A 24949-nucleotide genomic window follows, 5' to 3' on the forward strand; every position below is an offset into this window, starting at 1 on the left:
AAGCTTAAATATAACATCGAACAAAATATTGCGATATTAGTATGGCGTTAAATTGAACCATATATATTTCTAAGTTGAACCGTAATATCGTGATATTAAATTTAAGAAAGACAAAAATATAATTTCCCACATCTAGTAGAGAGCCGACCAGGTGGCCGAGTGGTTAGCGTGCCTGAGCCATTGGCTGCGGGTTCGAATCCTGCTCAGGGTGGGGTTGCTTCTTTCTCTCTCTGTGTTCAATGTCCTTTCCTCTTTGTGTGAATGTGACCCGCCCTATAAACGGGTTTGTGATTGTGTGACGTGGGCCACGCTGCTCCACCGCCATGGCTTCGCCACAGGTGCCCACCGGGCAACGAGAAGAGAGTAGTAGTTCTGGCATTTCTGTGGCCAATGGGACAAACCCCAAGTGCCCGCCATTAAAAAAATAAAAATAAAAAATTTAAAAAAAACATCAAGTGGAGATGGGGTGTCGTGAGTTTGACCCTGATAACTGACAAAACAACCGGCAATACCTCCTAGAAGAAGAAAGATCCCACTAATAAATTTAGTAGTCCGAAGTAGCAAACATAAACTGCGCAGTGGGGAGAAATATGTCATTGCGTACGGGCTACTAAATTGCGCAGTGAGGGAAAAATACGAAAGATGTCGCTACGTTCGGACTGCTAAAGGATCGAATTTCTCGTTTATGGTAACCCGGGTAGAGGCCTTTTGTCTTGTAGGAGGTGTTGCGTGTATACGCTGAAGGAAGTAAGTTAAATCTGTCGTAGTTAGGAGTCCACTGTGATGTGAGACTTTCAAGAGAGAGAAATCAACTATGGCGCTGTCCACGTCGTCGACCAGAGTTAAAATTACGTGCATTCCTAGCATGGCATTAAAAGAAAGAGCAGTGGAAAAACGGGGCAAGTTACTTGGACATGATCGGGTGATATGTGTGCAGCAGTATGCTTCAAAATAAAGTTGCATAAAATATCTTTCATAATTAGCTTCGAAACACACTAACACTTTGTCTGAGTGTTTTTCATGTTTTTTCTTTACTCTTTATATGCAAATAAAGATTAATTTGTCTCAAAATTTGCCGCAAAAAATATATTTCACTGAAATCTGTCACTTTTTTATTTGTGTCAAAAATAAAAGCACATTGTAGTTAACAGACTTCACACTTAAATTCACTTCGATGATGTTGTTGTTGTTCATTTACGTAGCACTAGAGCTGCGCAATGGGCTATTGGCGCTGTCTGGGAAACATCCCTGAGGATGATCCGACGACATGCCATCACAATTTTGATCCTCTGCAGAGGGATGCCCCCCCCCCGCTCCACTTCGATGATAACCTGTTTGTCAATGGTAATGAAATAAAATGTTCTAAAAAAGTAACCTGAAGTAACTACAATTTAAGCGTTCAATGGGAAAAAAAAGTTTATCAGTGACATTTTTAAAAGGAAAAAAATGAGATTTATCAAAGAGAAATCTTATTTCGGTCTTATTCAATTATACCACATGCATTTCGGTCAAGTCTTAAAATTTCTCAGATACCAGTAAATGAAGGTATTAAGTGACAATCTTTGATAGTTTCCAAAGTAAAACAGAATCCCAAGTTCATTTAAAAACAAATATCAGACTAGGTAGCAAAAACTTCAAAACGCCAAGAATGAAAACACTATAACACTATCACTTTAAATGAGTTTTTGTATTTTGTTAGATTTAGGCATTTGGAAGCAGGTAAGCAAAATGAAAGAAAATGCATAATTTTTTTTTCTTACGTATCAATTTTAACATTATTTTATTAGAATTCACTGAATTGACGCAGAAAACTTCCATCCATTCCTCTCAGTCTGCGTCCTATTTATCATATTGCTTTAAATTAAAATTTATATTAACAACTTTATTTCGGAGCTATTTTGACACTTTTTTACTCATTTCTAAGAAATCTTTTTTCGAGTGTAAAGTTATGAAAATGGCTACTCAGTATAGTAAAATTGCTAGATGTTACAAGATAAGATAATTTTCAGTGCCATCTGGTGGAAAATATCAGAGTTAATGTTTCTATATGGAAAACACCTTGAAATACGGATACTGATGGATAAAAAAAAAATTTCTTCTCGGTTTTAAGGAATTTTGACACCTTTAATCCTTTCTGTCTTTGTCATTGTCAGGGATCTAAAATTTCAGGTAGTCATAACATAACACTCTTTATATGTGTGCAAAATGAAAAATAAAATAAAAAATACTCTGAATAACTTTTGGATCTAATTATCACACTTTTCCGTATTAGGACATAATCTTTGTAGCTCGAAGGATTAACTTCAAATAGTGAAATCGATATTTAAAGCTATGAAAACAGATACGAAAACAAACTTTATTTGAATAATACCTTATTTGTTGACGAATTATTATTTATAACTCTCAAAACATAAAGAGAAGCAGCAATCTGGGAAATATTGTCCTAAACTTTTACTCAAAAGAGCGGTCGAAAGTTTATATCCTTCACTGTTACTTCTACTTTTTACACATTTTGCCATATTCCGAGTTCTTTTTAGGCGAATCGAAAAAGTTTTGCACGCAATTGTGAAATGCATTTATTCAAAGATAATAACATGGAGAGAATTTTTTTAATAATTAGTACCTTTATTTTTTTTTAAATTTTATGTAATAATCGTCAATAAATATTTCTAAAATTGAGCTATAAAATTTTTTACATTATATTAAAGAAAGTTATTTTTTATGACAAAATACAAAATTTGAACTAATTTGGTTAAATAGCCCTCAAGAAATCAAACTTAAAGTGTACTTTTCTGCGTCTGATTTCATAACTTAAAATATCGTCTGTACAAGTTAATTAGCATATTTGAGGCCAGATCCTTAAACAGTAAAGATTGAATGTGAAAATCACATCATTAGATCAAAAATTGATCGATGTGTGATTTTTAGTGTCTTCAGAAATCTTTTAAGTAGTTATGTAAAAACCATAAACGTTAAATTAAGAACACTGAAAATGTTTTGATGAAGTTGGTTCCTTGAAAATAATTCTATTTTTCTAGAATTTATTAGAAATTTTAATACTTTTTTATGAGTTTTTATGCATAAACTGCATTACTATTTTTTTTAAAAAAAAGTAACATTTGCATGTTTGAATTGCAAATGAAATTTAATACCTCTACTGCTCAACCATATTCCGTTACTATACATTAAAGCTTGTAAAAATTCGAGAAAATAATATTAAAAAAAGGCAGCAAGAAAAATTTTAAAGCTTTCATCTTCCTGAATCTGGAAAGACACCTTTTAAAAACAATTTTTTTTGTTAAATAATTAACTTAATCTCTAATTAGAATTCAACAAAATTAATTAAAAAAGACGAAAGCTTCTTGACAGAAGTTTTCGAGAAATTTATGTAAAAGAAGTTTTTTATGAATAAAAATTTGAATAATCTCTATTTTAAGAACTTTAAGTTAAAACAAGTGTATCTTTAAGGTAGCTTTATGAAAGGATTCTTAGCTTATATACAAAAAAAATTTTAATAAAATGCTATAAGTTTACCAAATACAAAATAAATTGCATTTATTAATAATTCCATTTGAAATTTTTAATGTATAAGAATTTATTTCCATGTAAAATATTTAATTTTTAATTATATTTAATATTTTTCGTTCTTTTTAATGGTTTCTTTTTTACTAAATTAAAATGTTTTGTACTAAATTTTGAAAAAATTACACATTTGCTTTCTGCAGTCCGTTACTGTGTCTAACGGAAGATCTCCTCACGCCTTAAACTTAAAATATCAATTTTGCCTGTCAAATTATTATAATTAATTATTTATATAACGGATATGATTGAATATTCGAGAAATGATTATGAATAAATATTGACATAGCGATTATGATTGAATAATCAAATAGCGACTATGATTAAATATTCAAATAATGATTACCATTCAAATAACTACTGTGATTAAATATTCAAAAAATGATTACACTTCAAATAACCATTATGATTAAATATTCAAATAGCTATTATGATTAAATGTTCAAATGATGATTATGATTGAATATCCCAATTAAAACTTTAAATCAATGCACAATGAAATTATCAAAATGTAACAAAATTGGAACAATTTGAATAAAGACCATATTTTCGAGGCAAATTTCAAATAGGAAAATTTTGAAAACTGCTAAGCAAATTGTAAGTGAAATGTTTCAGTGTATTTATAGTATGTATTACATAGTATGTATTATACTATGTATTTAGTAGTATGTATTATACTATGTATTACATAGTATGTATCGATAATATTTGAAATAGAATTATATTAATTTGATAATATTGTATCTATTTGAAAGTCAACTATTTGTCAACTATTGACTATTTGCCAACTAGACGCCACTTTATATACAAAAAGATTCCAGAGACATCTTCGTTCATAATGTTATTAATTCAAAAATTATTCTTTCAAAAGCTGAAAGTTGGTCCCCGCCTCTTCTTTAATTCGCGTACACATTCATTTTTTAAAATAAAAACAGGATATCATCATATATCCAATAGTAGCTGAATACCCGTTCTTCGCACTGGGAGAGTAAAAAAATCAATAAATCAGTATTGATGTTATTACATAAACCTTCAACATTTGAGTTTATACATATTTGTCAGTACCAGTCAACTAAAGCCGAATTTTTTAACAAAAAATATATTGGAAATTCATAAATATTTTGGAGCATGACCATTTCTCTATCTGACCTTTAATTTACTGTTGAAATATTTATAAGTAGTCGTGGCAAAAATTTCTTTTCATTAAAATTCTTTAAAATATTAATACACTATCTTAGCTACCACTGGAAAAGAAGTTTTCTGAAACTATGGAAAACCCGCTGTTGAATTCTTATCAAAACCAATTCGCCAACTTTTTCTTTTTATATTGTTCTTTATTGTGTTAATTTTTTTTATTTTATAATTATGGCACAATTTGTACGAAAAATAAATTTTTGAGGAAAACACTATTGAAATTTGAATGTGTTGTTCATTGCAACGCTGTAATACTAGTTGCAGCAAACTTCAATACTTGAAGTTAGAGACCTTTTTACTTTACACATTTTAAGGCTTCAAAGAATTCAGACAAGACAAATACTGAAATTCAACGTGTTAACCTTTAAGAACACTTACTTACAGTTAAAATAAAAATATGGTCACAAGAAAAGATTTTCATGAAAAATGCTGTTGCTTTCCACTTTTATTAATTAAAATTTTCACTTTTGCACCATTAAAAACATGAGAAAATACTCTAATCACTCTCAGCTTCAATACAAACCAAAATAACATTTTAGCATATAAATTAGAATTTTTAAGAACACCTCCCATGCAGCAGAGATAAGTATTAATTACGTGAAAATAACGTTAAAATGCCACAAGGTTTAGAGCAAAAAAACGTTTATTTAAAACGTTTTATTTCCGTTTCGAGTGGTAGTCTCGAATTAGGTAAAAAAGCGTTTATATTTGGGCTGTTTTTAACGTAAAAATGACGGATTTTTGCCGTTATTTTGACTAAGGTGAATTTCGTAACCAATTTTTAACGTATTTTTTACGTTTTTTTCACCAAACTATTTACGTATATTTTTGGTTCTATAAATTCGTTATNAATTAATTATTTAAATAACGGTTATGGCTGAATATTCGAGAAATGATTATGAATAAAAATTGACATTACGATTATAATTGAATAATCAGATAGCGACTATGATTAAATATTCAAATAATGATTACCATTCAAATAACTATTATGATTAAATATTCAAATAATGATTATGATTGAATATCCCAATTAAAACTTTAAGTCAATTCACAATGAAATGATCAAAAAATAACAAATTTGCAACAATTTAAATAAGGACCATATTGTCAACACAAATTGCTTATAAAAAAATTTCGAAAACTGCTAAGTAAATTGTAAATAAAATGTTTCAGTGTATTTATAGTATGCATTAAATAGTATGTATCGATAATGTTTGAAATAGAATTATATTAATTTGATAATATTGTACCTATTTGAAAGTCAACTATTTGTCAACTAGACGCCCTTTTGCATACAAAAAGGTTTAAGAGACATTTTCGTTCATAATGTTATAAATTCAATATTATTGCTTCAAAAGTTTTTCTTTCAAAAATTATTCTTTCAAAAGCTGAAAGTTGATTCTTGCCCCTTCTTTAATTCACTTACCCATTCATTTTATAATATAAAAACAGGCTATCATCATACATCCAATACTAGCTGAATACCCGTTCTTCGCCCGGGGAGAGTAAAAAATAAATAAAAAATAAATAAATCAATGTTGAAAAACACTACAAAATCATGCTCAAAATTTAAAACCATACACCTATCAAATTAAAGAACTTGGTGGAAGAACCATGTAAGTGAAATTTTTAGGGGAATTGATGAATCAGAGAAAATAAAAAAGTGTTTGTATCAATACGGATATGTTTAATGCTACAGAATTGTTTTTGCCTTCACTCAACTCTTAACATAACTAATTACATCAGTTTTCAGTATGCTTGCATAATTTTTATTTCAAATTAGGCAGAGGTAAATAAATAAAAGAAAAGAAATATGTGTCCCTCTTTCTAATAAATTGATAATAAAATAGTGCGGATGCAACTTTTTTTTAGTTCTGAAAATGTAATTTACCTGGTTCTTCCACTAAGTTTTTCTATTAATACAGTTAAAATTATTACAATTTTTTTCTTTAATATTATTCGTTGCCCTTTTTGGTGGCTTTACGTTATTGAAGTAAGCAAAACCCGTTTTTTGCAGTTCATCCCATAGAACAAAGATAAAATGTATTTAGTATCACTTCGCATAATGCTATTGCACGATCAGGTTATTTTTTAAGGTATATATCCCTTTCGAGGACCGTAAAACGCTTATTTCCAAAGTATCTGTCTGCATTACTAAGTATTGGTACTGTCTTAATAATCACCAAATATATCAATACGATATTTTGTACCTTTATTAGTAAATTTGGAACATATTACATAACACTTCAACATTTAACTTTTGTGAAAAATACATTTATCAGTGACAGCCAACAAAAGCCAAATATTTTTTTTTTAAAAATATAATTCTTATTTGAACTTGACAAGATTTTTGGAGCATGGACATTTCTCTATCTGGCCTTTAATTTACTATTAAAATATTTATAAGTAAATGGATTAGAACAGTGATTCTCAACCTTTTTTACGTGGCGGCACACTTTTAACGATTTCGAAATTTGACGGCTCATAATGAAAAAAAAATAGTTTAAAAGTTACTTACTTACCTATAATACACTGTGTTAAATAGTCTGTGATAATAATTTTGAATGTGAAATAAAATAATATGAACTACAAAAGCACGTTTATTAAGGGATTAATTATTTCTTTCGATTAATTTTTTATTAGTTAGTAACAGTTATTTTTTTTGCTAGTTATTAATTGTTAGCTTGTTCTCTACAGTTAGTTTTTTTTACATTATTTAAAAATTTTTTGTGATTTCTAGTTAATTAGTATTTTTGCTAATTATTAATTGTTAGCTAATTTTTATACATTATTTAAAAAACATTATTTAACATTATTTAAAAAATTTTTGTGATTTCTTGTTAATTAGTATTTTTGCTAATTATTAATTGTTAGCTAATTTTTTTGTTAGTTATCCTTTGTTAATTTGCTTTTATAACTATTAACTGCATAGCTTACTTTAATGCTTAGCTTTTATTTCCGTTGGAAAGTTAATATTTAGCTTGTTTTAGCCTTTGCTAATTATTTTAATAGTCATTAAATTTCCTACTTATTTTAAAATTCTTTAAAATTGTGTGCCAAAGACAATTAAAACNGTTAATTTGTTTTTTATATATTTGTTTTTTTAGTTATCCTTTGTTAATTTGTTTATTAATTGCGTAGCTTACTTTAATGATTAGCTCTTACAACATTTTTTAAAATTGTGTGTCATATACAATTTAAACACTTCCATCTTATTTTAATATTGTCAGAGACAAGACAATCGCCGACAAAAATTTTCGCGCGGTTAAAGCGTGGAAAAATTATTAAAAGTATTTATACATATATATCTATATATATATATACACTTTTCTTTAATTTAAACTTCACTCATAATAAAAAAAGCATTATAATTTTAATTGCATCATTTCTAATAATTGGCGGCACATTTTAAAAATTTGGCGACACACAGAAGTGCCGCGGCACAGTGGTTGAGAATCACTGGATTAGAATATAAAGAAACAAAATTCTTTATATTCTAATCCATTAAAATATTAATACACTCTCTTTGCTATCACTTAAAAAAATAATTTCTGAATTTACGAAAAAACTGTTGGACGTTCTGTTATCAAAACTGCACCAATTACCATAATAACAGTAGAACACAACGTTATTAGTGCACAATGAGTAAGCTTCATCGGTAAATGGCGTTTTTCTACTGTTTTCCTAAACGAATTTCCTATTTACCTTTTTTTCCCTTTAAATTCGCTTTTTAGCACATGTCTTGTATAATTTAAATTAATTCTTATTATCAGTAGTAATTAAGAATTAGTGTCAATATTAATATCGTGATTTTTTACGGCTCCCCAAAATGAATAAGTATATAGTCTCCATTATTTTTTTTATGTCAATTAACATATTACTAATATTAAAAAATTAAGCATCATTGTCGTTAATGATAGTATGATGATTTCTTATAGTTCTTTTAGATAAATATCTTTACTCCATTACTTTTGGGTTCTAATACATAGTTAATTTATTTTATTTCAATATGCTTATATTACCTAAATTATTCTAACCAAATATATCATCCCCAAATATATCAATGTACATATTTTATACCTGAGTATATACATGGTACTTATTACATAACCCTTCAACATTTGAGTTTATACATATTTGTCAGTACCAGTCAACTAAAGCCTTTTTTAACGAAAAATATATTGGAACTTCATAAGGATTTTGGAGCATGAACATTTCTCTATCTGACCTTTAATTTACTGTTGAAATATTTATAAGTAGTGGAGAAAAAAATTTCTTTTCATTATAATTCTTTAAAATATTAATACACTATCTTAGCTACCACTGGAAAAAACGTTTTCTGAAACTAAGGAAAATCCGTTGTTGAATACTTATCAAAACCAATTCGCCAATTTTTACTTTTTATATTGTTCTTTATTGTGTTAATTTTTTATTATTTTATAATTATGACACAATTTGTAAGAAAAAAAATTTTTTTTGGAAAACACTATTGAAATTTGAGTGTGTTGTTCATTGCAACGCTGTAATACTAGTTGCAGCAGCTTCAATACTTAAAGTTAGAGACCTCTTTACTTTACACACTTTAAGGCTTCAAAGAATCCAGACAAGAAGACAAATACTGAAATTCAACGTCTTAACCTATAAGAACGCTTACTTACAATTAAAATAAAGATATGGCCCCAAGAAAAGATTTTCATGCATAAATGCTGTTGCTTTCCACTTTTATTTATTAAAATTTTCACTTTTTCACCATTAAAAACATGAGAAAGTACTCTATCACTTCAGTACAAACCAAAATAGCATTTTATCATATAAATTAGGATTTTTAAGAACACCTTTCTTTGTATAAAAAAAGGAAAGGAATTATTAGGGTGAATACAAGAGACACGAGTGAATGAAATATCTAAAGGATATAACTTGCTGTGACACTTGTAAGGCTTGCTATTGAAGTATAACTTGCAATAGCAAGCGCTAAGAAAGAAAAAAAAACATCTATAGCCGCTTGAAATTTTAAGGAAACATTATTAGTAATATTTATTTTTTAAGCCTTTTTGAAAGATTTATAATTTGCTTTTAATTAAAAATGTGTGCTTTATTGCTGTAATAATTTTTCTTCATATTTCTTAACCTTCAAATCTAGAAAATATGTGCACATAATATTGCTAACTGTGAAACTCACATTTAAAAATAGACAATTATATAGACAAATAGAGAAAAGAAGCATACTTATGTAGTCAATATTTATTAATGTTTAGTGTAACAAAAAATTTGGCATTTTATATTTTAAATTATTTTGCAGAATTGTATGCAAATTCTTCAATCGTAACCTTATGCTTCTAAGGTTTGTGCTCGTTTGCATTTACCGACTTATTCCTTTTTATGCATTAATATCAATTAATTGATGTGTATGCATCAATATGGATATACTTTTTTCTGCATCAATACATGAAATGCATAGAGGACTGCATAAAATTCCCAAGTTAAAAGTCTAGATGGTCCCATCAAAAAAGTCTGATGGTTTATGTTTATTTCAGTGCTATTCATGATGGTCCAACATTATTAGATTGTCACCATCATCCAATATTTTGCATTACGTGTTCATGGCTTTTAATATGTCAACAAACTTCCATCTTTCCATGATGGAAAATGGTACATTAATACTATGATGGTTAACCATCAAGAGAAGTTCGACTCTCATGAACCAGCAATCCATGATGATCCGTGATGGTTCATGATGGTTCCCACTATACATTTCCATGATGGTTTAATGGGACTTATTGTTGGCTCTTAGGAGTAAACCATCAGTACAATTTCGGTTTTTTTATGTTGAACCATCATAAACCAGTCCGAATTCTTACATTGGGATATTGGTAGTTCGTAACAGCTCCAACATTTGATTTGTAAGATACTAATATGTAAATTCGTGATGGTTTAACATGAACAAACATGGTTTAGCATGAATGATTATGTTGATCCATCAATCGAAAACCATCAAAAATTTTGACTTCAGTTGGTTTGTTACACCACACAATAAGCTGGCTTTAATTTAGTTCATAAATAATTAAATAACCACAAATAATCTATACGTTTTTTCTTTTTTTTTTAATATTTACATCCGAAACTATTTTAGTCACTGTATTACACTTAGATACATTTTAACGCAGAATGCAATGCAATTTAAACACTTCATAAGACTTAATACTTTTAATTTTAAAAAGATGCTGTGCCTTTACCAACAAACAAACCTTTCGTAATTAGCAGTAGAACATAACTTCAAAAATTCAATGCATGCATGTTCAATTTTGTTTAATTAAGTTAAAAGGTTTCATTTAGGTAAGTACAAGCTGAATTCAATTTTCGAAACCTCCATCGCTTTGAGTTTCAAAAGGCGGTACCTATTTATGTAGCCTAATCAAATTAAATATTTGTCAATCATAGTCTAATTCACAGAATCAGTTATTCCTTAAACTGGGTATTTCTTGAACTATTAATTTTAGAAAGTATACGGTTCTAGTCCCCAACTTCAAGAAAATTGCTTAATTTAATCCGAATCCGAAAACCAGAGATAAATAACAATTTCCCTTTTCTCATTATGATTCTTCAAAAATTCCCTCTAGACCCAATAAGTGAAATAGATGGCCGATTTTCCCTAAATGAGTCTAGAGGGAATTTTCAAGTCGTTCGGGAACAATTAGTATTCTTGAGCAGAATAATTAGTTGGAGCTGCGGTTAGGGTTGCGTTTAGAAAAAGAATAATCAGAAGTAATTTCTTTTTTATCAGTGAAAAATCTTAAATGAAACTAATACTGGGTTGATTTACCTTTTTTGTGTTTTCATTGAGTTTTTTTTCCAATTTTAAATCCTTGTAGAAAATGTTTTCAAAATTTTTCTACTCGCTAATTAATGTTAAAACAACGATAGAGGTTAGAAAAGCGTTCGAAAAATAAAGTTTACTTTTTTTCTGTTTCTTAAGAATTGCTTTATTTCAGTGCTGAGACCTGATTTGGGACTTTAATGAGGCTTAGCCTTTTGTGCCCCTGAGTATTATCATTAAATATGAAGGAAAATTAAAATTAAGAAATTTTTTAAATTAAAAATCTCATATAATTTTGATCACTGAAGATAAAGGAAATTTTTCAATAAAATCTAATACATTTTCAAAAAGAAAAATATTAATTCATCAGTAATGATTTTTTTATCATATAATCATCATTTAATCATGTTTCTACCTGCCAACGTTCTATAAATTTTTAACTCTTCTTTGTATGTGATTTAGTACGTGATTTTTCTTCGACTTGATACGTGATTAAGAATGGTTTGGAATTCTGGTTTTCTAATTTTTTTCTTCTCTTTTTATGTCATACAAATCATTTTGATGACAACACAGTGAATAAAATTCTGAAATGTCTAGCGGAGTCAATAAGGAAAAAAAATTCTTTTTAACATTCTAAATTTTCAGACTATTGAGTAATATATGAGAAAATGAATGGACTGACCAAACCATTCCATTGACAAAACGTGTGAGTTTTTCTTGAATTTTAATATTAGGTAGTAGACCGTTCGTCTGCAATCTTACCAAACATGGCTAACAACACTTTTAATATTTTTTCTAATTCAATTTAGGTAGAGCACAAAATTTTAGAAGCAACTGATACATAATTAATGCCGGCCTATATAAACATAATTTGTCTAGTAGTGTGAAAAATGATATTTTGGGAATGTACAGGGCTGCAATCATGAGAACTTCACTAGAAATCAAACTCATCCTTCAATTTTTATTGTGGTTTCGAGTATAAGTTATTTCAAATAGGAGTATGATGTATTGCAATAGGTGTAAATATAGAGAATCATATCATATGATCAATTCCCCAACCTAAACTGGCAGGTAACATCAGACTTTTATGTGGAAACATTTCTCGTGATAGCTAGACATTACTTAGCTTGCTGTGACTTAATCAATTCATTTGCGCACCAATACTATAAAATAGAGGTTAACATAAGAGGTTGGTTGGTATAAGAGGTAACTTGACTACCTCTTATACCAACATATCAAACATATCCATACTACCTCTTATACCGACCCATAATTTCTGGTACAATGTACAATCTATACTAACCCAGAACTAGTGCGATTAATTTTTAAAACAAAATTGAGGATGTTTCCAAATAAACTGTAATTTTAGTTGTGGAGACCATATTCGAAACGAAAAAGCTTCCTGATTTTCTACTGTCATAGTATTTTTCATTGTGTTTAGATTGTGCTGTTTCGTGGTACCCTTAAAACACTTTACGACTTTTTAAACAATTGGAATAGGCATAATGTGCAATAAAAAAATCCATTTAATGATCTGGAATGTTATTTGTGGATTAGTGAGTCATTTTGGTTACGATTTTAATTGCGTAGGATTAAATTGACAGTCTGGTGGCAAGACAATCTTCAAAAGAATGTACAGGCATGAATTACTTTTTGGATTAACGGTTCAAGAATCAATTAAATAAATCTCTTTATCCAATCAGTACAGTTAAAATGTGTTTGAAAAAGACACCTTTCTCTAGTCAATACTTTGCTTCTATTAAGATATCCAGGCTTCGAAAGTTTCACAGTAGTCCATTCCTGGAATGTCTTTTTCACAATTGATCGAAGCTTTTTTTACTTTGTAAACTGTCATAAAATAATATCTCTCCTAGTTAGTTTTCAAGTCCAGGAAGGGAAGTGGTCAGATGAAACCATAATGGCTGCCTCAGGTGACGGCATTGGTACTGTCGGCACCTTTAAATCAGTTAGAAGCATGGTCTCTAGCAAGGACTGAGCCTTTTCAATTTATTCATCATAATCTTGCTGATAATACTTTATGGAAGGTTTAATAACTGTGCGAACTGAAATTTATGCTATGTTCAAGAGATCAGCTTCAGAAGTCATATTTTTATCCATGCTGGTTGTTGATACCCGCCCAACGCAAGTTTCATCACTGATAGTTTTTCGATCTAAAACAAAATTTCTTGTTCCACCGGAAGACTCTGCATTCCAGCCAATCATCACCAAACAGGTTTGTGGTAATCCAATGATCAGAGAATCGGATTTTGGTCCGTAGGGATCGGGATTTGCTAATCGAAGTCGCCAAGACCCACCGAGTACATGCGATATGCGCATGTACTCGGTGAGTGATGGTGGTAATCCAATGCAATGATGCGTTTGTGGTAATCCAATGATCAGAGAATCGGATTTTGGTCCGTAGGGATCGGGATTTGCTAATCGAAGTCGCCAAGACCCACCGAGTACATACGATATACGCACTCGAAAAATTTGTCTAATCGAAAATCTTATAGTCGTCCGATGAGCAGTACCACGGATATGAGGAGGAGAAAATTTCCTTCCCGATCCGATCAATGTCTAAATTCTGGAAGTGGCATCGCGAATGAGTGGGAATCAGGGAGAATCTGAGCTTAGTCACACTTTCACCCTTTGCTGTTTTCTCTTGTCAAACGAAAGGTGCATTTCTCACTTGAATCGCAAAGTCAACGTCTGATGAGCATGGCTTGTTCCAAAGTTTCATCAGAAACAACGACAACAACATCACCACCAAATGGACAAATTAATGAGTCCATCGCAGACAATCTCTTGTTTAGACAGTGTTCATGCCGAACTTCACACAAAACTCGATGTCTATTATTTTACTTCCACCCGTGCTTTATGGGGAGACGAAAACGACTGGACGATCGAGGATGCGTTTGTCAATTCCCCCTTCATCTGACCTCAATCACATACTTGATGACCTGTATTTGCTATACCTTGACTTTACTGCCATTACGTTTTACCTGTACATCAAAATTCTGAGAAACATTGAGAGAAAAAAATAATAGTTTTGAAATAAATAATTGTCTTTAATATTAAGCATTTCCCCCCTGTTTCAAGTATTTTACTTGCTTTTATTAATATCTTATATTTATATTTTGTCTTAGAAAAACTTGATTTAATTAAAATTTTCGTATTATTCTATTAAAAAAAATACTCTTTACTTTAGAAGTAGTCTAGATCTAAAAAAAATTTTAAAATTTTGATTCTTTGTTGCAAGAATATAATTTTTTTCCGTACAATTTTGAATACTTGGAAAATAATTCTTGATTATAAATTATATTGCTTGGAAGAATAGTCTATTTTAAATAGTTTATGAAACAATCCAAATTACTTTAACGAAAAATTAATTAAAGGAACTCGAAACAATTATAAACTTTGAGAATGAGAAACAATTTAAGAGTTTTGCATTAATTATTTTAATTGTTAAGGCAAACGTGAATGTATTAAAGCCCATTTGAATGGAAAACTAGTCTCTCACGGCAATTTGCTAAACAATTAAAGTTAAAATGTTTTTTTTTTTATTTTTATTTTTAGAAGTTTGTAGCTGCATACGTGATTAATTATTGCTTTGAAGGGAATTAGCATTCTAAAAAATTTATAAACAGTTGATGTTTTAGTCTCATTATTAATTGACGTCATTTTCCTCATTTTTTCACACTTTTATTATTTATAAATATAGACGTAAAAAATATTCCATTCATTTTAGTAATTAAATAAAAATTTTGCTCACGGCGCGTTCTACCTTCTACGTGAAATTACATACTTTTTTGTTACAAGAAGGAAAAAGTAGAAGAACATTTTGAATTTTTATTTCTATCGCAAATTCAATTGCATTTCTGTTTCACAGATGTTTCACAATTCGTTAACAGAACATTTAGTTTCCATTCAAATCATGTAAAAAAAAACATATGTAGAGTTGTTTTGACTACTTCGGTCTTAATTTCTTAATTTTATTTCTTAACTTTCATTTTTAATTTTATGAATTCTTAATTTCATATTAGTTTTCTTTCCTTATTTCTTAATTTTTCATTTGAAACTACTTCGACTTCGAATAACTATTTTGGTCTTAATTTCTTAATTTTATTTCCTAACTTTCATTCTTAATTTCATAAATTCTTAATTTCATATTAGCTTTCTTTCTTTACTTCTTAATTTTTCATTCAAAACTACTTCGAATAACTATTTCGGTCTTAATTTCTTAATTTTATTTCTTAACTTTAAATCTTAGTTTCATATTAGTTTTCGCTCTTTATTCCTTAATTTTTCATTCGAAACAATGTAATGTTTTCAAATCATTTCCTCGCTGCCATCATTGTCTCTTCATTGAATGCAATTCTTGCAAATAATAATTAATACTCCTACTAGTTTAAAACAAAATTGCGAGTGACTTTAATTATTAAATATTAGGCATGAGATAAAAGGTGAATCTTATTACTAACGTCTTCAATGTTAGGCAGCTGCATCTCTTCCAGAAATAGATTTAGGCAAATTTTTGAGCATCCGAGTCCATTAGACGCTTTAAAGCCAACCCAAGTCCAAGTTAAAAATTTTAAGATAATTGATAATATTTTTTCAGCCTGAAGGGAGACATGAGATACATTATTTGTAATTATCTGTTTTCGGATAACATATTTCGAATGTTTAATAAATTAATATATTCTTAACCATTTAACATTTTAGGTATCCGTATAGCTTAGGGAAGTATATGTAAACTATGTTATTTGCATGCCCGAACCGGACATTTTGCTTCGGCTAACAAATCCGACCCCTTGCCGAACCCTTGCTCTCCGACTGAGCCCGTAAAATCTCTAGCCTCTTCCTTATTATAAAGATATTATGGATCATAATCATATGTACATCTTAAACAATAGTAGGGAAACTATTTTTCAACTCAGTTCATATTCTCATCTATGCGGATGACGTTTGCAAATTGGTTCGGAATTTAAGGTTCTTTAACAGACATTCAAGGTTTCGGCACAAAATACAAGAAGAATTAGTCAGTAAACGAAATTGAAACAAAATTATTGTCTAAAGTTCGATTCGCAAACTACCCACTCATAAAGTGAAACTTATAGAATTGAAAAGGTTAACAGTTTAACCTATTCAAGCGTGAGAATAATAAATAACAACAATTCTTATTACTCCTGAAATATACAAAAGAATTACAATTTCAAATCAATTTCATGGCCTGAAGAAATTTCAGAAATCCGACTTCTTTATAACGAGAACTAAACTGCTTTTTAGCAAGAGTCTTATTATAAGATCTATCATGACCTGGGAACTTTTGAGAAAATAATCTTGTGAAGCATACCAGGAAAACAGTTCATGGAGAAGAAGAAATAATTTAGAGCTCAACAAGGTTTTTAAACAAATTGATGTTGTAAAATCTATCAAAATCCATCGAAAGAAATGGGCTGGTCATCTGGCAAGAATGCATGAAAATTGATGCTGAAAGAAAGTTTTTTTGACAAAACCCATGGAAAAAACTAATCCGGGAAGACACCAGCTAAGATGGCTCGACTTTGTTGAGAATGACCTAAATATTCTCAGGATTAAGAACTAGAGAATAGTATGAACCTGTGCATCTATTATTATTGTTACTTTTGTTTTTAATATAAGTAAAATTTTTGTTCAAGGGATTTCAAATTTGTAAGGAATAAAAATGCTTTTTTAACTTTAATACAATTTTAATTGACTTAAATCTGAATTTGAATGTTATCAGTCGAATACTGCTTAGATAAGAAAATTTTAAAACATGACATTTTGAAGTTTCACTGTTCTTATTCTTTTTTTTTTTAATTTTATTTATTTATTTATTTATTTTATCAAAGTTTGGGATTTTTTCATTAAAACTACATATATTATAGCTCATAAGAAAGCTATATATATTATAGCTCATATAATCGATATCTCTTGACTGAAAAAAAAATGTTAAATAACTATTAAAAATTTATCTTTTGCTTAATATCATCTGATTAGACGCTGCTTAAATTTTAGGAAAAAAAAATTATAATCCGCAATGAGAACCATTTTTATTTAAATTGAGCAGCAAATATGTATAACTTGTAGTAAAATGAGGCATAATTTATGTTCTTCAAAAAAAAATAATATTTAGTAAATAAGAAGGAGGAGTTAAAAGTTTCTTATTTACCAGGAAAAGAAATTAATGAAATTCATGAAAGAAATTTATAAAAAGGAATGGAATGAAGTTTATTAAATTAGAAAGATGGCAGCACTACTTCTACTATAATTTCTTGTTTCCTTGTAAAGTTTTTCTTGTGTTATTATTATTGTTATTATTTAGTTTATCATATCATTAGTTTAGAAATTGTTATTATTATTTAATTAACAATCTTCAAAAAATATCCTTACATATTGTTCATAGTTATTTAATTTAAATTAAAATAGGCAATTGAAATCGAAAGTGTCTCATAAATTCAAAATGTATTGTTTTTGAATTACTTATAAAGCGATAAATTTTTTAAATTATAATATTTATTTTACATAGTAGTTCAAATGTTCTCGAATTTGCTTTACAATTGATTTTGACACATGGATTTTTTTTTTACACATTTTTCCATAGTTCAATATTTAATTAGATCTTCAATTTTCTTTTCGTTTTCACACTTAACTAAAGTGTTAAATTACACAATATGATTTAAAATTAAAGTTATACTAATAAAAAGTTTACAACACATTAAGTGATATCAAAGAACCACAAATATAAGAAAAATGATTCATTCAATGTAGCGTCTAAAACCCTCCTTAGATTAGTTATAACCGAAATATTATTTTTCTAAAATATTGCAGTGCCGCAAAAATTAAAACAAAGTCAAATAAGAGAATCTAAGCAAAAAGAAAAAAAATCAAATTATTTTGTTTATTTTAATTATTATTTTAATAATTTAATTTTATATTAAATTTGAAAAAAAATATATTTTCCTAATTAGAAGGAATTTAATCGATACTAGTTTATTTCTCATTCTTTAAAGAACAAAAAGATTATGCATTTCTTATTTATTATTAAACGAGCTTTTAAAAATAAAATATTTAATAAATATGAAAGGCTTTTGGTCATACTTACTGGGACTAAACTTTGTGGTGCTGCCATCTCTTAGCAAATTTAAGTAAGATAATTTAATTTTGGTGCTGCCCTCTCTATTTTTGTATACAAACAAATATAAATCTTTTTTATTGAAAAGAAGGTGGTGTGAAGAGTTAAATATTTTAATCAAACCGATTTTCTTAAATGAAGGTGAAATAATATTAATCTTTAACCTATTAAGATAATTCTTAAATTTATATAAAAAGAGAATATAGAATATTTTCAGTTTTTATTTCTTTTTTCTTTTTCTATTTTTAATCGGTTGAAATTCAATCAGAATCCTGAAAAATATTTAGTTTGCTTTGGAATAAGTACGATTTGAATATTAAATCTGAAAGAATTAATATTTTATAGTAAAAACTTTTCATTCTTGAAAATTTAAAAGGAAATTTAAAAAAATAAGAAAAAAAAAGTAGATCCTTCTTTAGAAGTTTTCAAAACTAGTTAATATGATAACTAATTTTCAAAATTTTTAAAAAGAATAATTATATTTTGTATTAATTTTTATCATTATCTAATCTTAGTTGAATGAGTATGTTAAAAATAGAGCTTTAAAAACATATTTCAAAAACGAACTGCTGCTCACTTTAACAGCAGGTTTTTTTTTTTCCTTCAAAGTTTATTTAGTAACCTTTAATTAGAGAAGACAAAATAAATAATAAATTGTTTTCATATAAATATTTAACTCACACAAGAAAACTACAAGTAATACATTAAATATAATTAATTTAAAAGAGGTATTTAAAAGAATGTAAATATAAATTACTTCGCATGCATCCATTGCTCTAATGTAGTGTAAGTTGTAACACCTGAATGTGAAAATAATAAATCAAACGAAAGTTTCAAATGTAAATAAACGGAAGAAAATAAAAGTAATTTGAAGAAGCTTGAATTATTTTATAATATATGAAATATTTACAAGAATTCCTTTATTATTTTTCTTAAACTTAGCTTCATTTACAATGTTTATAGAAAGTAAGATAGAAATCTAAATTTACCGAGTCTAAATTATCATAAAATATAAATTTACCAAATCTAAATTATCATAATATCTAAATTATTCTAATTATTGTAAGTAACTCCAAAAAAATTTATTTTATGGTGCTGCCATCTATGTACCTTATTTAAAAGCTAATGAAAAAATAAAAAAGTAAATTGAAAAACGAAAGACTAAATTTTTGTTTAAGATAAATTAATAGGACCGTTCGTCCCTCAAAAAGGATAAATTATTATTTTTTTTTTGGGGGGGGGNTCGTTTTTCTTTTGAGAAGCGGATTTTTTTTTTTTTAATTATTGAAATTATTTAGACATATTATTATGACTCGATGTGTAAAAATTGATAATTATACAAACAATGTGCATCGAAATTTCACCGAAAATATTTCTATAAACTATATTAAAAAATAGATGTTTAGAGCTACTCCGTGATAACAATAAAAATCTTACTTTTTATAGTTAAAATTATTGAATGCGTAATAGTTTTAATTGGATTTCTAACAACATTCTGCTATTGTAATGCCTTTCAGCCTATTCCTTTGTGATATTTATGCATTGTGAATCATGAATGTGAATAATCTTACATATAAATATACAAATATATCGTTTCACCTTTTATTTATCTGACTTTCGAATATTTTCTCCATTTATAGAACTATAATATTTGAATATTTTACAACGATTACAACGATAAATGTTTCATTTTTGTAATTTTTTAATGGATGAGAGTGAAATTGCACTGATTGTTTGATTTTGGCACTATTGCACAAGAGGACCGCACCAATTAATTCGGAATATCCGACCGACAGATCATACATTTTCTTCATAATATAGAGTATTCAAAGAAATTGAGTAACGAGGGAAAAAAGTGAAATCAGAAAATCTGAAGCGTCATAACATATGCTAGATAATATATTATAAAAAAATAATAATTTTACATAAATAAGAAAGCGGGATATATAAATAAGAATTCAGAATATTACAATGTGTACCACAACATTTGGTAGATAATATGATCTTTTCAAAGAAATTGGCTAGCAGGTAAAAAAAAAAATCCTATTATTTCTATTATATTGTGGTATTTCGTTAAAAATGTCAATAAAATTGAAGCATAGAGAATAATTTTACTGATTTTTGCTCGTTGAAATAAACAATATATATGATTATACTAAACTGATAAAAGTACTACAGCATAAAAAAAAAATGTACTTACTGTTCCAAAGAGTGTAAATTATTTGAGAGTTAAATTTAAGTTTGTAATTATTTTTAATAAACCAAAAATGAATATCATATGAAATACGTATAATTACAATTATTCAAGTAGTTATCTAAATACTGCCGAACGAACTCCAGTTTTCAATTGTGAATTTTCCCGACCCAGTAGGTCATTTAAGTGTCTTATTATTTTGATCTTAATAGAACACAAAACATGAATTTTTTCCAATCTTTTTATAAACATCAGCTAGGAATTTTGCACTACTAGTTATCACCTGAGTGAATTGTCATTTGCAGGTCTTTTTTTTCTTCTTTAATTGCACTTTCGTTTTAGATTATTTTGTTTTAGATTGATTGCGATAGTGCAGTTAGACACACATAGAAGACCACATTAATTGCACTCCTAGTTTAAATTGCTATTATTTTACACTAGTACCGAATCCACAGTAGAATGATATTTTATTAGATTACTTGAATACAATTCTTATAAACGATGCAGTAGCAGTAAGCTTAGTAAATCATATACCTCGTTGATTACACTAAAATATTAACTTATTTTTAAGAGAGTAAATCCGATAAACTTTCTCACCATATTCTAGTGTTTGCACTGTTATGTCTTCTGAGTGTGGACCACTTCCAACTTTATTGTAAGCCTGTAATCTGATTACGTACTGAGTAAACCTCCGAAGATTTGTGAGGTGATATTNGTTTATGGAAAGTAAGATAAAAATCTAAATTTACCGAGTCTAAATTATCATACAATATAAATTTACCAAATCTAAATTATCATAAAATCTAAATTATTCCAATTATTGTATGTAACTCCAAAAAAAAATTATTTTATGGTGCTGCCATCTATGTAACTGATTTGAAAGCTAATGAAAAATAAAAAAGTAAATTGAAAAACGAAAACTGACTAAATTTTTGTTTAAGATAAATTAATACGACCATTCGTCCCTCAAAAAGGATAATTTTTTTTTTTTTTTTTTGGGGGGGGGGGGGATTTTAATTTCGTTTTTCTTTTGAAAAGCAATTATTGAAATTATTTAGACATTTCAATTATTGAAATTATTTAGACATATTATTATGACTAGATGTGTAAAAATTGACAATTATACAAACAATGTGCATCGAAATTAGTCCGAAAATATTTCTATAAACTATATTAAAAAATAGATGTTTGGCGCTACTCCGTGATAACAATAAAAATCTTGCTTTTTATAGTTAAAATTATTGAATGCATAATAGTTTTAATTGGATTTCTAACAACATTCTGCTATTGCAATGCCCTCCTGCCTATTCCTTTGTTATATTTGTGCATTGTGATTTAGGGATGTGCACCAGTTTCTTATAAATATACAAATATATCGTTTCACCTTTTATTTATCTGACTTTCGATTATTTTCTCCATTTATGGAACTTGTAAATTTGTTTTAAAACGATTACAACGTTAAATTTTTCATTTTCCTAATTTTTTAATGGATGAGGGTGAAAACGAACTCATTAATACTGTAATTGGCTTAAGATTTGGATTTTGACACTTTTGCTCAAGAAAACCACACCAATTAAACCAAAAAATCCGACGGATCATACATTTTCTTCATAATATAGGGTATTCAAAGAAATTCAGTACCGGGGGAAAAAAGTGAAATCGAAAAATCTAAAGCTTCATAACATTTGCTAGATAATATATTATAAAAAAATAATAATTTTACATAAATAAGAAAATGGGATATATAAATAAGAAATCGCAATTTTACAATGTGTACAATAACGTTTGGTAGATAATATGATCTTTTCAAAGAAATTGGCTAGCAGGTAAAAAAAAAATCCTCTTACTTCTAATATTTTGGTATTTCTTTAAAAATGTCAATAAAATTAAAGCAAACTGATTTTTGCTCGTTGAAATAAGCAATATATGATTATACTAAAATGGTAAAAGTACTGCAGCATAAAAAAAAATGTACTTACTGTTCTAAAGAGTGTAACGAGTGTGAGAATTTAAGTTTGTAATTATTTTTAATAAACCGAAAATGAATATCATATGAAATACTCATAATTACAATTTTCAAGTAGTTATCCAAATACTGCCAAACGTGTTCCAGTTTTCAATTTTGAATTTTTCCAACCCAGTAAGTCTTTTAAGTGTCTTATTATTTTAATCTTAATAGCACACAAAACATGAATTTTTCCAATCTTTTTATAAACATTAGCTACGAATTTTGCACTACTAGTTATCCCCTGAGTGAATTGTCATTTGCAGGTCTTGTTTAACTTTAATTGCACTTTAGTTTTAGATTATTTTATTTTAGATTGATTGCGATAGTACAGTTGAACACACATAAAAGACCACATTAAGACCTAGTCTAAATTGCTATTATTTTAGCCTTTAATAATTCGCACTTAAATTGCTATTATTTTAGCCTTTAATAGCTCTTCGGTACTACACTAGTACCGAATCCACAGTAGAATGATATTTTCTTAGATTACTTGAATACAATTCTTATAAACGATGCAGTAGCAGTAAGCATAGTAAATCAAATACATCGTTGATTAACTTTGATACACTAAAAGATTAACTTATTTTTAAGAGAGTAAATCCGATAAACTGTTCTTACCATATTCTAGTGTTTGCACTGTTATGTCTTCTGAGTGTGGACCACTTCCAACTTTATTGTAAGCCTGTAATCTGATTACGTACTGAGTAAACCTCCGAAGATTTGTGAGGTGATATTCTTCACGCACGTCACCACTCGATTCCAGTGTTTTGTATGTATATGTGTCTGATGACCGAAGAACTTTATACCCCAAATAATAACCGGTGATTGAACCTCTTCTCAATTCTTTCGGGGGTGCCTACAAGAAAATAAGAATGACTTATATTATCTTTAAGAACGACTTATAATAATCAGTTCGTTAACCATTACACCATAATATAATGCATCGTTTGCTATTTCCCTACAATATGTGAAATATAGAATATTGGCAATTAAATATGCAATATTACTCTCATTTCATTTTTGGGTACTAATTAATAAGCTAATAATCATTATTAATGAGCCTAGTTAGCCCTCAAACAAGGAAGATTGCATCATAGTTCTCGAGAGAGAACCCGAACAAGGGATCATCGTTATTATGGTGTTTCGTAGAGTTGTATTTTATGATGGCCATATCAAATACAGAACCCATAAGCTGATTGTATGCTGTTGTCACTCAGTATATAGCAGATAGGTTTAGATAATTTGTTGAAAATTCCGAATCAAGTTGGGGTATAAAGTACCAGGATTTTGGGTGCTTCTACCATAAAATCTAATATTTCAAACCTGATTAGCAAAGGTCTATATGGTGGAGTTATTCCATTTCTTTTTTTATGATGGAAAATTATAGTATTTACATATTCACATTGCAGTTGTGAAAAATTTATAGTCCACTAATGTATCAAAATAATAATGACTTTATTTAAGTAAAAATAGCCGTTATACAATTAAACGAAATAACTTAGTTAGGGAGCCTATGAGGGAGATTAAGAGATTCATCCTCGAACATGATGAAATATTTTTCCAGTAAATTTCAATAACAGTCCGACTGGGGGGCCAAAATCCCCCAGCTCTTACGCCAAGAATTTAAAATCAAAAGTAATTGAATTGCTCAAAACGGACAGTTAGGAGCATGAGAAGAGATCCGTACTTGGTGATTAATCGGAGGAGAAAATAGCCAAAAAACAAAGTTATCCCCGCGTAATAAGTATTAAATTTGAAATACGGCTATAGCTAAATTGCAAAAAGGACCGTGAGAACAATATAGCCCTATAATAATAGATTTTAATGTTCGATTTAGTCGCAATAGTGAATAAATGAGTTATACATTTGCATTAAATTTTAAAGTTAGCCTTTGTACTGATTGCTAAGAAAAGAATAACATTTTATTATTTGCTTTTTATAAAATGTAAAAGAAATTAAATAATTGGTTTAATTTAATTTAAATTGAATTAAAAATGATTA

General features: G+C 28.3%; 1 protein-coding gene and 1 long non-coding RNA gene across 3 annotated transcripts in view; one reads left to right on the plus strand and one right to left on the minus strand.

Moving 5' to 3' along the window:
* Positions 1-24949, minus strand: part of LOC107455980 (cell adhesion molecule Dscam1-like) — a 428665-nt gene that overhangs the window by 149789 nt on the left and 253927 nt on the right. Inside the window, exon 18 of the mRNA XM_071184630.1 lies at positions 23567-23804. Within this exon, the coding sequence (XP_071040731.1) occupies positions 23567-23804 (238 nt within the window). The remainder of the gene's footprint in view (positions 1-23566; positions 23805-24949) is intronic.
* Positions 1-24949, plus strand: part of LOC139426318 (uncharacterized) — a 68697-nt gene that overhangs the window by 38593 nt on the left and 5155 nt on the right. The window lies entirely within an intron of this gene.

This window comes from Parasteatoda tepidariorum, chromosome 8 (genome assembly GCF_043381705.1).
Source record: "Parasteatoda tepidariorum isolate YZ-2023 chromosome 8, CAS_Ptep_4.0, whole genome shotgun sequence".
In the NCBI taxonomy this organism is placed as follows: Eukaryota; Metazoa; Arthropoda; class Arachnida; order Araneae; family Theridiidae; genus Parasteatoda; species Parasteatoda tepidariorum.